At 35.5% G+C, this 14,066-nt stretch overlaps 1 protein-coding gene across 1 annotated transcript in view; it reads left to right on the top strand.

Moving 5' to 3' along the window:
- ITGB3BP (integrin subunit beta 3 binding protein) overlaps nt 1–14,066 on the top strand; it is a 54,508-nt gene that overhangs the window by 21,120 nt on the left and 19,322 nt on the right. The window contains exons 3-4 of the mRNA XM_090271661.1: nt 3,657–3,792; nt 8,814–8,880. Coding sequence (XP_090127787.1) covers nt 3,657–3,792; nt 8,814–8,880 — 203 coding nt within the window. The remainder of the gene's footprint in view (nt 1–3,656; nt 3,793–8,813; nt 8,881–14,066) is intronic.

Below are 14,066 nucleotides of genomic sequence, written 5' to 3'. Positions count from 1 at the left end.
AAAGAAGCAAGCCAGTGACTCTCAAACCAGTAGGAGATAATTTACAGATGAATCATGGAAAAGGGGCCAGGAAATGACATTCTGCAGCTCCTCACACATATCTCTGGGATCAAAAGGAGGAAGATGGTCATCACCAAACAGAGAAATGGGAAGATGTAGCTAGATAACTTTGCAAATAAGTTGGAGATAGACCTATAACTAGATCACCCTTACTTAATCACACCCTGAGTTAAGTAGTTAATCGTGTTAGATTGTGAACCCGGATTAACCAGTAATGGAGAAATGGGGGAGGAGAGGAGAGGGGAAGCTAATCATGTTAGGGAGGGGAGCTAATCGCATCAGTATAAACCCAGTTTTCTTTGTCTACTTTGCGCACACATTCTCCTGGCTGGTGGTGCTCCTGACTCTGTAGACTCGTGAATAAATGCCTCGCTTTGCTGCTCAGGTCCTGTGTCCTGGTTTTTATTGTGAGCATTTCTCACAATATCAATCTGTAAATATACAGGCTGTGTCAATGTCCTGGGATAGTTGTCTCCTATTGGTGTCTGTAGCTTCTCATCCTCAATGAGTCTTTGACAGGGGTAGATGTTTATTCAAGGTTAGGCACCTGAGAAGACTTTCCAAAAAGGTTGGAGTGTGTTTTTTATTAGTTGTCCTTTCCAATAAATGTCACTAGGTGGCAGTCAACAATCTTTAAAGTCTTTGTCTTCTGGGAGCTCGCCAAATTTACCTGATGCAAAGCAAGGAGCTGGTGGGACAAAATGGGACCTTGCTTATACCTAGCACCAGGTCCAGGTCCATGGGGTGACCCTGGGCGGGCTTCTTCAGATTCCTGCCAGCTACTAAGTAAATTGACACCACACCTATGGAGAATTTTTATAAGAGGTTACTTGAGCCAAACTGAAGACACATGCCAGAGAACTAGATCTCAAATGCTCCGAGTCCATCCCTTGAGTGTGTCACATGAGGAGGTGCTCGGGTATGGTCTGAAGCTGTCCACCAGGTGCGCTGGCTCTGGGGCCTCCCAGCATGAGCTACAAAGTGATCTGCGGACGGCTGCTACGTGTGCTGCTGGGCTTGGAAGTGCCCAGGAGAGGCCAAGCTGGGAACAAAGGCCAGCTGCCACTAGTGCCAGGTCTGCAGCCAATTAGCAAAAGGTACGGGGCTCCCTGAGGCGGGGTGCTGTTTGAGAGACTAGGGAAGTCCATAGCATGAGCCAATACAAGTAGTTTGTATGGAAAAGCGGCTGGAAATGGCTTGGCAAACCCCATCTTCTTAATTCTTCCTGTTGTGGGAGACTAATCAGTCAGCCAAGTCCTTCAGTGTCTGAGATGGTTGAATGGAAATTCTCAGGTCTATTCTAGTGTCACTTTTAACCGTCTTTAAGGTTTAAAAGTTAAAGAATATTGATACAACTTTAGGGCCAAAAAAAATCTTAGACAAGTAAGATTATGCCTTTATTTACTGAAAAATATTTAGTGAGACAGTATGTATTACTCTGTGTATAGTAATTATAGACAGTCATTTTTTTCTTTTAACCAACACAGATGACCAAAAAAGAAAGAAAGCAAAAGAGACTCCTTAGTATTTTTAAGGTGAGGAAAAATATATACACATACACTCACACACATGCACACACAAAGACTTATTTTATGAAAGCTAGAAAATTGTTTTCAAGGAGAAATGTATGATCTACAGTTACAATGTTTAGATATTTGGCAATTGGAAAAAATAATTTTTTGGTGAAAATAGGAAAACAGATCGACATAAATGTACATTAGGGTAGTGACTTTCATTTCTTGTACATACACAGTGAAATAGTTCTGGGCAATAAATTCTTGAAAAAGTAGGGTAGGATTGGATAAATGTCATAGTTTATGACTGAATACATATAAACAGGTGAAAACTCAAGATGAAGAGGTAATAATAACCACTTGATAAAGAGACTTAAAACCCTTTCACCCTACAAAAAAAGATTGTGCTCGAGTTATAACTTGATATTATAGTTTGATTTTTTTTTAAAGATATTGGTTACATTTGTGGCTACCGTGGGTACATAAAGTAAAGAATAGAGTGCTCTTGTTCCCTCAATACAAAGAAGTATTTATCATTTAAAATCTTAACTGTAAAAAAAATTGATGCTATAGATTCAGGAACTAATAACAAGATTATTTAAAAATGTGACACAGCCACTATTTCTGCTATGGTGTCTTAAAAATAAAGAATAGTTGATCATGGAGAATTATATAACTATTTCAAGACAGCTACCAAGCTAAAGTTTAGTTCTACGATGTTTACAACATATGAGTCTTCGGACCTTTCCTTTATCCCCCAAACACCCTGTGATGTCTGTTTTATGTCCAGATTTCAGGTTTTTCACACCTTCTATTTTCACTCATCTAAGCCTCCCCTTCCCCCTCACAAGAATCATTCTGTGAGGTTACTGCAGCCCGCTTTGATTTTCTCTCTCTTAACTTCTTTAGCACACATACTACCTAAAGACCTTTTTTCTGTTGTGTCTGAGGCCAGAATGATTTGTTCTGTTTGTTTGTACACATGAGTTAACAAGTGCTGGGTAATAAGTAAGCATTATAGAAAACAAGTTGAAAGGGAATTTAGAACAAGCAATTAATAGTGTGATAATGGGTGTTCAGAGGAAATGGGCATGAATGGGAACTTAAACCAAAGAAAGACTAGGTCCCAGGGAAGATAAGATCAAGAGGGCTAAGGCCCAAATGTGTATAGCATAGATACTTGGACTATAGGTGCTGTTTAATATTGGACGGATGTGTATAGTGGCTTGGCCTAGTTTATTGGACTGTTCTTTTATTTTATTGAATTTATTGGGAGGTGACAAAATTATATAGATTTCAGATGTACAGTTCTATAATGTATCATCTATATATTGTTGGACTGTTCTTTATAAGTCATTTATTTATCACACATTATTTGAGTTCTAGGATACAAAGATGAAGAAATGATATTTTCAGGAACTCAGATTTTAGTGGAGCAGACAGAAATGTTAAAGAATTTGCTACCTCCAATAGGAAGTATGCACAAGGTCTGTGAGAACACAGGAGGAAGCAGCAGAGAGGACTTGGGTAGGATAGGCCAAATTCTCAAAGACCTTAAATTCCCTATTCAATTGTTTGAACATCATTTTGGTTTTCAGTAAGGCAAGACACTGTGACAGAACAACTCTGTGAAGGTTTGGGGCAGTACTGATCCTTCCTAGGATTTCCTTGTGCGATTTAGTAAGAGAGCTTCTGAGAGTTTCCCTGGGCTGGCCCTATAATTATACTACAGGTTCAGCTGACAGCTAAAGTCAGGATGTAATTGGGAGAGCCGGCCGTCTCTGATTAGTTTGGAAGTACTACCTCAGAAGGTAGTATCTCTTTAATGTTAAAATTTTATAAATATAAAATTGAGATGCCCTAAAATATATGCAAAATATAGACATATGGAGAATAAAATATATACATAACTTGAAAAACTAGTGTGCATTTTGAAGATGATAATTAAGTATACTTAAAATCCAAAAAAAAAAAAGAACAAGAAAAAAGAGTATTGGTTGAATTTTGTGAGTTTTCAAAGGTATTTTCAAAGATCTATAACTAAACATAGTATTTTTGTCCCATATTAATGCTTATTTCCAGTCATTTGATCCTTCAAAAATCACAAAGAAGAAAAGTATTACAGATTATTCTCCAATAACTGGAACTTGTCGAATGAGCCCATTTGCTTCTCCCACAAGCTCTAAAGAACAGGAGCACAAAAATGGACCATCAAATGGTTAGTTTAACATTCTTTTCCACTTACTGTAATATTTTTCTAGTTATTGGTTAAATCAAAATTTTGATTTAATAATATATGGATATTGCTGCAGCTGATTTTTTCTCTTCTCTCTTAAAAAATTTGACATAGAAAAGTCTAGAATATAGATATTACTTTGGACATAAATGTAAACTTTCTAGGTACTTATTTTAAAATGCTACTGCAGACTTTGTTCCCTTACTATCCTATCCATTAAATAGAAATTATGGCCTGACTGCCTTCAGCTACTATCAATTATAATGGTTACAGATATGCCTCTTAACAAGCTATCCATCATGTGCATAAATTAAAGGGCACATAATTCAGGTACCACTGCACTATACAGTTTAAGAATGATCCTCCTAAATGTTATTTTTATACATGTTGTCCATTTAGTTTTATCCACACTTTGTATATATTTATATAGATGTTTTTATTATATTTCATTCCCTTCTTTTCCTTTACTGTTTTAAATGTATTTTCAAAAAGTTTGTAGAATTTTCTGTAAGAGAATGACCTAATTTAATATGAATTTTTTTATTTTAAAATACTGTTTGTTTAAATTTGACCACATATATTTCTTATTCTCTGGTAGTTTATTGCTAAAATGTTTGTTTAAAAGCTATGGAAATCCAGACTTCATATGTTTAATTTTTAATACTGGAAAAGGTTATGAATCAGTGACATGTCAGGTTTCTATAATATAAAATTTTAAGTAGGCTTAAATTTAATAAAATATATTTTAGATATGATTAGCCTAATTCATATTTTATTGTTTCACATTTATTGAGTGCTAAGCATATACTAGAAGCTATACAGAAACAAAGAAGTCTTCTTATTGAACCTAATTTGTTGTAATGAAACCCATAATGAGATCTTAAACTTTTGAGTGACTTCTATTTTACTTTAATCAAATGCTTTTTATCTGAAAGCTATCACTATTAGGTTTGCTTTCACAAAAATGTATGAAGATGTATATATTTTCTTCAAGTTCCATAGCTCTGTTTTTTATACATTTGATATATCTTATGTTCAAAATTAAAAATTAGTACCTTAGAGATGGTACATTTCTATACTGAAATGTGAATAGATTTTAAGTGGATATGTACTCAATTTCCATATTGAAATTAAATATGGACTTAAGGGAACATTCCTTTGCCCATAAAAAGATTGGTCACATGGTTCCAGTTGACATTTAAGTGGATAATTATCACAGATTATAGCACTAAGTAAGCTCTTTTTAAAAAAGTCATAGAGCAAGGGTTCCTGGGGATCTGGCAATATTCTATTTCTTAAACCTATATTGTGGTGACACTGCTTCATTCTATAATATTTCATTAAACTGTACATAATGTGTTTTATATACTCTGATATACATCCCTCTCACATACAGAAGTCTCAAAGTAGGAGAATTCTGTCTAGGCTCATATCAGATTATGTCATCGTATACATGTTTTAGAAATAAAAAAGCCCTACTCATGAAGTAATTTAAGTTCCAAATGACGTCGTAACTTCTATTAACAATCCTCACTTTTTAAATACTGTATAAAACATAAGGTACAATTTAAATAAGCACTTTTTCCTAAATTTTCAAGGACATTTGAGGTATTACTCACTTCCCATCACACTTGGGATGTAATTCAAAACCTTATCCTGACTTTTATGGTCATACATTATCTAATACCTGAGCACATCACCTGGCTCATTTTTTGCTACTCTCTACTGCTTTAGCCATTCTTCCCTGCCATTTGTTACTCAGGCTGGGCCCCTGCCCAGCACAAGGACATTGTACTTGCAGTTGCCTCAATCTGGAATACCCTTTCTCTAGGTATTTCTATGTATATTCTGTATACACTTGAATTATGTGGTATGTGGTATGTGAACAGTTGACTTCATATTATGTTTAAATTCATTTATAGCTATAACAGGAAGAAAAATCTGATTTTAAGCCTTCCCTCTACTTAGACTCTGCATGGACCATATATGGGGTTACTGATTCTACCTCATTCATTTAAGAGATATATATATACATTCATATTCATTATTTATCACATATATTTATTATATTTATATATATTTGTATGTCATTACATTGCTGCCATCCACTACCCTTAACAAATTTCTCCAAACTATTATGCTTTTCAGAGGAGAGGACGACTGGTACATTTTTTCTCTCCTTTACTCCCCAAAATACATCAGACTTATTTTTTAGTAATTAGGGTAGAAGGATAAACAACAAATTTGCATAGTAACTTAGACAATAGATCTGTAGAAGTCACCCAGATATCAGCAATGTAGCAACACAGAGATGTAAACAGAATATGATTAAAACAGTGAAGAGAAATGATAGAAGAAGAAACTCCTACCTATGTCAGATAGGTGCCCTACAAGGAGGAAGTAGAGAGAATGGGGCACAGACAGTATTCTAAGATATATGGACTATCAGTTTTTCATAATTAAGGAAAGACAGGAATTTCCAGATTAGAATAAATAGCATGCTAGTCTTAGCAGGATGAATTGAAACAATTCCACACCTAATCATATCATGCTGAACTCTAGAGTTAAAGACAAAGAGAAAAATTTTAAAGCAACCAGAGAAGACATATTACCTACAAGAGAATGACAGATAGTAGGTTTCTCTCTTCATTACCAATTTACCATTGCAGCAGGAAATGGAATAATAATACCAACTAGAAATCATAGCTGAAGTTTTAATTCAGGAAGTAAAGATGAAATAAAGGTATATTCAGGTAAGGTCTAAGAATTTACCATTCACAGATACTCACTTGAAAGAACTACTAAAAAATGTACTTCTAGAAGAAGCAAACCAAGTCTCAGGTAAAGGAATGAAATGCAAGGTGCAATGGTGAAAACTTAACTGGCAAACAAATTGGTAAATCTAATTGTAAATTTAATGACAAAAATATGATTACAAATTTGCTGACCATAAAGCAAAAGACAAATATGGGGGGGTGGGGAGGTAAAAACAAATAATAGACTGCAATGACATAGAAGACATACGAGAAACAGAAAGGTGTTAGTGATATAAGGTCCTTGTAATTTTCAGGGAGAAGGTGGGAAATGTGTAAATTTACCTTTTTAATTGTATTTTTGTTTGCTTCCCTATAAAGTACAGAAAATAATATCTACCTCAGACTTGTTCTGAGAATGAAATGAATTAATACACAAAAAGCATAGTGCCTGGCATACAGTAAGGTTCAATATGTATTTTAGCTATTTTTATTAATATTATTGTTTAGATTTTAGACATAGGACAATTAAATATAATGGGACAGAAAAAGAAAACAAAGCAAATATTAACTTTTAAAAGAAACTAATAGTTGGTATAAGAATCTTAATATTAATATAGACCAAAACAGGCTTTAAGGCAAAAAGGGTTTATTGAAGATAATAGGAATCTTTACGTAATTAGAGAAAGAAAGATTCAATACCAGAAAATGAATCTTGAACCTCTGTGCATGTAAAACAAAAACTCAAACAAAACATGGCAAAATAGGACAACCTTACAAGGAGAGATTCACCAATCCCTAACGAAAGTAGGAAATTTTAAACGACCTCTTTCAGATACTGATGGAATGGGTGAAAAGTTAGGAAGGATATAGTCAATTTGAGCACAACTAGCAAGCTTGATCTGATGAGCTCTGGTCAAACAGGTGTATTACCCATACATAATAAAGCACACATAGAATTTTTACAAAAATATAACCAGTTTGGAGTCGCAAGGAAGTCTCATCATACTAAAAATTGCTGTTAAACAGCTCACATTCTCTGGAAAAAAATTCATGCAATTAGGAATCAATGATAAAATGGATACCTTCTAAAAATTTTGGCCCATGTGTTTGGAAACCAAGAAACTTCTAAATAATTCCTTAATCAGAAAAATCATAATGCAAAATATAAAATATTTAGACATTGAATGATAATGAAAGCATCTCAGCACTGAGAGGAAAAAATCTATACCTAAATACTGCATTATATCAAAACAGTTTTTATACTTATAATATGTAATATTTAAAGAGGAAGACTAATTGAAACTAATAAGGCAATCATTCAACTCAGAAAGATAGAAAAAGAACACTAGAAAAACCTGAAAAGGTAGAAGAAAGGAAGTAATAAAAGATATAGATGGAAATTATAAAATAGGAAGCAAGGCAATAACAAAGAAAAGCAACAAAATTAAAAGCAGGCTCTTTGAAAAGACTGATCAAATAGTAGGCCTCTGGCAAGACTGATTTTTATTTTAAGTGGAAGAAGGAACAGATGATATGTATTTCAAAAGAACTGGTAAACTAATATCAGTTTAAATATATGATGAGCAATTTGAGGTATGTGAGCCAAATCCTTCTTAATGTGGTCCACAATCTAATTTCAATTCCCGGTCAGGGCACAGGCCTAGGTTGCGGGTTCAGTTCCCAGTCAGGGCGCATACGGAGGCCAATCAATCAACGTTTCTCTCTCACATTGATGTTTCTCTCCCTTTCTCCCTCCCTTCCCCTCTCTAGAAAAAAAAAAAAAAATTTTTTTATATATAATGTCATCATGAATAAAAAAGAAGAGTGCCCTGGCTGGTGTGGCTCAGTGGATTGAGCGCCAGCATGCCAACCAAAACATCGCTGGTTCAATTCCCCGTCAAGGCACAGGCCTGGGTTGCGGGCCAGATCCTTGATAGTGGGCATGCGACAGGCAACCAATCAATGTTTAGCCCCTTCTCCCACCCTTCCCCTCTCTCTAAAAATAAATTTAAAAAATATTTTTAAAAATAGAATAGGAAATGAAAAAAGTAAAATAGCTGTTGAAAAGTTATTCATAATTGAAAATTTTTGTCCCTAGCAAATTTCAGGATACTTTTTTTCTACATTCCTTTTATTTGTCTACCTTTTTATTTTCTATTTACAATTGGTGATCTAAATTTTATTTAAAATTTGACAATTTTTCCCTTATGTTCTTTTTTTTTTTTTTTTTTTTTATTGCATGTATAGGAAAGAGAAAAAACTTGAATCATCTCAGTTTAACCAAAAAAAGGAAATCTACAACAAAAGACGATGAGTAAGTTTGTTGTTTTTGAAATAGTATACACATGTCTTGAAAGAGAGGCGTCACATTTGTTAGTGATAATTTAAGATAAATTATTTCTTTACAGAAATTAATAGACCTGAGGTAAAGGGTTCTTTCTTTAAAAAAGTGATATACTTTATTATGTGTTTTTCAGTGTTCATATGATGATGATATGTGATACCATCATTTTAATAGTCATTGAGCCCAGTTTCCCCAACTGTTATACATTGAGACCAGCTTACAGTAACGCTGAGGAACTCTTTTCAGATTTACATGGATAGAGAAGTAATATGTTGTCTGGGAAAATAACGCCTAACAAATAGCTGGTTCAAGAGCTAAGAACACAGTGAAGCCAACAGAATAAGGGATCTAGAGGAACCTAGAAGGCTTACATGCTAAGCAACCATCCATTTTCATATTGGCCTGCTGGGAATGAAGTCATCTGCAGAAAGCTACTGTCTACATAGTCTGGAAAGAATACTTATTCACTGAAGCTGGAGAAATTGAATTAAGGAGGACAGGGATTAAATTTTCAAAGTAATTAACATGTTCAGCTCATTTACCCTTTCAACTGTGTCTTCTGTGTGCCACACAATAGGATGGATGGGTAGATAAGAGGAGAATGAACTTTCTACCCATTGGGAGCTTATGGGCTTATGTTAATATACCTTCCTCAACTTAGAAGTGGGTAATGTTGCAAAATGTTTTTAAACCATTTGAGTGGAACTTAGAATGAATTTTTCATACAAATAGTGTTATAATTTGTGGTTATACCTCCAGGTCAGGGTCACAAGTCGATTTTTTTCATGATGTAGCTGAATTACATTGAAAGATGGAAAGTGAGTGCCATTTAGAGTAGAGTGAGGATGCAGGGAAGAGTTTCTCAGAGAAGTCTTCTTGTTTGGCATTTCCTGCATCTAAAACTGTACCCCTTTATCTGCTCCTCCTAGCTGCTTTTCCTAGCCATGCTCACCCCACAGCTCCAAATATAGCCATGTGCCCTGTCCCCAGATAGCTTTGTTGTGAATTACTACTCCTTCCTTCATTTAAAGTTCTCATTTCCTCAGTGAAACTTATCTCAACTCGATATTACGAGGAAGCATTTTTTAACTTCCGGTAACTTATATTTTCAAATAAGCAATATCCATATGTAGTAAAAAAAAAACTCAGAATTGTGCAAAAGGACATACAATGAAAGCAGATGGCAAGTAATGATATTACTTACATGTAGTATCTTAAAAAAAAAACAAAAGACTAGTAAAAAAACTGGTCGTTGCCAGGGGTGAGTGATAGGGCAGATGTTATTTAACAGTACAAAACCTGCAATGAGTAGTAAATAAGTCCTAAAGATCTAATGCACAGTATAGTGAATATAGACAACAATATTTGTATTATAATTGTCAAACTTGCTAAGACTAGAACTTAATTATTTCATCCACTAAAAAAAAATGATAATTATGTAACATGATAGAGGTGCTAATTGTCACTACAAAGGCAAACATATTACAATATTTAAGTTTATCAAGTCAATGTCGCATACCTTAAATTTACACACTATGTCAAATATAGATATATATATATTCTTAGAAACTTTATTTTCTGTCAGCCTTATTCGCATTCTGTTAAGAGTTGGTGGAAGAGCAGTTTAAGACCACTCAGTCGTTGTTCCTACCCATTCAGTGGCCTGTAAATATATTTCAATTTAAAAAAAAAAACAGCCTTGAAAAAGAACAACAAAGTCAGAAGGCTCACATTTCCTGATTTCAAAATTCACTAAAAATCTACACTAATTAAAACAGTATGGTTCTGGCATAATGATAGTCATATAGGGGTAGAATTTAGAGTCCCAAAATAAACGCATAAATCTGCGGCCAATAGATTTTGACAAGGGTGTCAGGTCTGTTTAATGGGGAAAGAATAGTCTCTTCATAAATGGTGCTAAAGCAACAGGATTTTCTACATGCCAAAGAGTAAAGTTAAAACAAAAACAGTAACTTGAAAAGATATATGCACCCCGATGTTCATTTCAGCATTATTTACAATAGCCGAGACATGGAAACAACTTAAGTGCCTGTTAATGGGTGAATGGATAAAGATAATGAAGTAACTATACACACACACACACACAATAGAATATTATTCAGTTATAAACAAGAATGAAATCTTGCCATTTTCCCCAATATGGATAGACCTTGAGGGCTCTATGCTAAGTGAAGTAAGTCAGACAAAGGAAAACAAATACCACACGATCTCACTTACATGGGGAATCAAAAACAACCAAAACAAAACCAAGCTCATAGATGCAGAAAAAAAGATTGGTGGTTGCCAGAGATGGGGAGTACTGGGTGGAGGAAATGGGTGAAGGGGTCAAAGGTACAAATTTCCAGGTATGAAATAAATTAATCATGGGAATGTAATGTACAACATGGTTACTATAGTTAATACTATATTGCATATTTGGAAGTTGCTGGGAGTAAATCTCAAAAGTTCTCATCATAAATAATTTTGTAATTATGTATGGTGACAGGTGTTAACTAGACTGATTGTGGTGATAATTTTGCAGTATATACCAATATCAAATCATTATGTTGTACACCTGAAACTAATATAATGTGATATGTCAATTATACCTCAATTGAAAAGACAATATTAAGAAAAATAATAGTTGGACCCTACCTCACACTTTATACAAACATTATTCCATCATAAAAACGAATGAAGTTCTGATACGTACTACAACATGAACCTTAAAAACATATGGTAAGTGAAATAAGCCAGACACCAAAGGATAAATATTGTACAATTCCAATTATATGCAATATGTAGAACAGACAGATTCAAAGAAATGGAAAGTAGATTAGTGATTACCAGACATTGAAGGTTATTGTTTAATTTGCCAGAGTTTCTGTTTGTGGTAACAAACGTTTTGGAAGTAATGATGATAGTTGCACATCATTGTGAATGTAAATAATACTGTGAAACTGTACACTTTAAAATGATTAAAAAGACAAATTTCGTATATATTTTGTCACAATAAGGAAATTTTTCTTAAAAATAAAAGAACAGATGAAGAAAACCTCTCTGAGAAAGCTTTTGAGAATATAAGGGAATAAATGGACCTAAACACAGAAAAAAAATTTTCGACAAGGAGTGTCAAATTTTTTATATTGTTATTTTTAATTTAAGAGGAAATGTTTTTAATTAATTTTGATGTGCATAAGAATCACCTAGAAATGCATATTTCTAGGACCCATCTAGAGATATTCTTCATCATTAGGTCTTGATTGCAGCCTAGTACTTTGCATTTTTAACAATCTCACCAAGGAATTCTGATTCTAGCAGTAAGTGAATTACACTTCAGGAAATACTGTATAGTGGTTACAAATACATATCAAAAAAACCTGGGTTCAGTCCTGACTATGCCCTTGGTTATGTAACCCTGAATAAGTAAGTTCTTGTGCTTCAGTTTCCATATTTGTAAAATGGAGATAGTACCACAGTGTTGTTTTAAAGATTAAATAATATATAGCTTGTAAAGTAACAAGTATAGTGCCTTGAATTTAGAAAGAGTTCCAAAAAAAAACTGTTAGCAATATATTTTATTATTATAATCCCACCATCATCATCCAAAATAATCAATTTAGATAGAGTTAGATAAATAGAGGTTCACTGACCTATTTACCTTTTTTCTGTAAAAAATACAGTCTCTGACAGGTAGTGACTTTCAGCTAAGTTTTCGGCAATGGAATTAAGAGTTCATTTGTGGCCTTTGAGAGTATAGTGTTAGTGGAGTAAAGGCAGAAATATGAATATGTGGCTTAATTCCACTACTGAGGAATTGGAGGTTAGCTTAGACCATTATTTTGAGCAATGGTTTGTGAAAAATAAATTTACTAAATTAAATAAAAGGGGAGCTAAGCAGCATCAGGGGCCTGGCAAAACCATATATTTGTAATACTAACCATCAATACGGCTGTAAGATTTCTATGGCATTCACAGCTTAGGCCTGAGTGAGAAAAGCAAATAGGTAGGAATACAGGATTACACATTAGAAAGAAGTGTGTGGCAGAGGGTTAAGGGGCTGCGATAATGAACTTTTCTTTTTCTTAATTTTCCCCAGCTTTATCAAAATATAATAAATAAAATTGTATATATTTAAAGTGTATGTCGGCAGCCGTCCGTCTCGAGAGACGATGGTGTAGCTTCTTAAGAGTCTATCTGCACCGCCGAGAATGGTTGTGCAGTCCGACTCGGGAGTGACACGGTATCTGTCTCCTCCCGTGTTGAATCGACATCTTGCGATGGCACTGGAGTGTCCTCTCCAGTGAAGCTGAAGCTACAGAGCCTGGGCAGGGTGATATGGAGGGTCTGCTGTTGCCCATGCAGCAGACCCCCCCTCTCTTCGCAGCTGAAGGGTCCAAGGGAAAGACGGAGTCAATACAGCTTGGCTTCAGGTGCGCCGCAGGAGTTGCCGGTGTTGACTACAACGTCAAACCGCCTTAGGGACTCCAGCTCCGGATTTTCTGTCGGGGTTTACTCCCTTAGCCTTTCCCCTGAAGAGGTATGCCGCAAGGCAGCGGAGGTTTTTTGGAATCAGAGTTTTCCTTCTCTGATTAAGTACAGTCGTCGTTGGCAGCCGTCCGTCTCGAGAGACGATGGCGTAGCTTCTTGAGAGTCTATCTGCACCGCCGAGAATCTGTTCGGAATCTTCTTCTCTATGCTCCTCCAATACGCCTTTAAGGACTGCAGCGAGGGTGTCTTCATTCACACCAGATCCGATGGCAAGCTCTACAACCTGGCCCGTCTACGAGCCAAGACCAAAGTCAAAGAGGTGCTCATCCGTGAGATGCTCTTCGCCGACGACGCAGCTTTAACATCACACTCCGAAGAGGGACTTCAGCAGCTAGTCACTTGCCTTTCCCACGCATGCAATGAGTTCGGACTAGCCATCAGCCTGACGAAGACGAATGTTATGGCTCAAGGCACGGGGACTCCCCCATGCATCACCATCGACGGATACACCCTGGAGGTTGTCAACGACTTCACTTACCTCGGGTCCACCATCTCGAGCTCTCTGTCAGTCGACTTGGAGGTCAACCGGAGAATCGCCAGGGCAGCCACAGTTATGGCCAGACTGAACCGGCGAGCGTGGAACAATTCCAGCCTCACTGAGAAAA

This window comes from Furipterus horrens, unplaced genomic scaffold (genome assembly GCF_987537825.1).
Source record: "Furipterus horrens unplaced genomic scaffold, mFurHor1.1.pri manual_scaffold_3, whole genome shotgun sequence".
NCBI classification, from domain to species: Eukaryota; Metazoa; Chordata; class Mammalia; order Chiroptera; family Furipteridae; genus Furipterus; species Furipterus horrens.
Note: the sequence above shows the minus strand (reverse complement) of the source record. Positions and strands in the feature narration are given on the sequence as shown.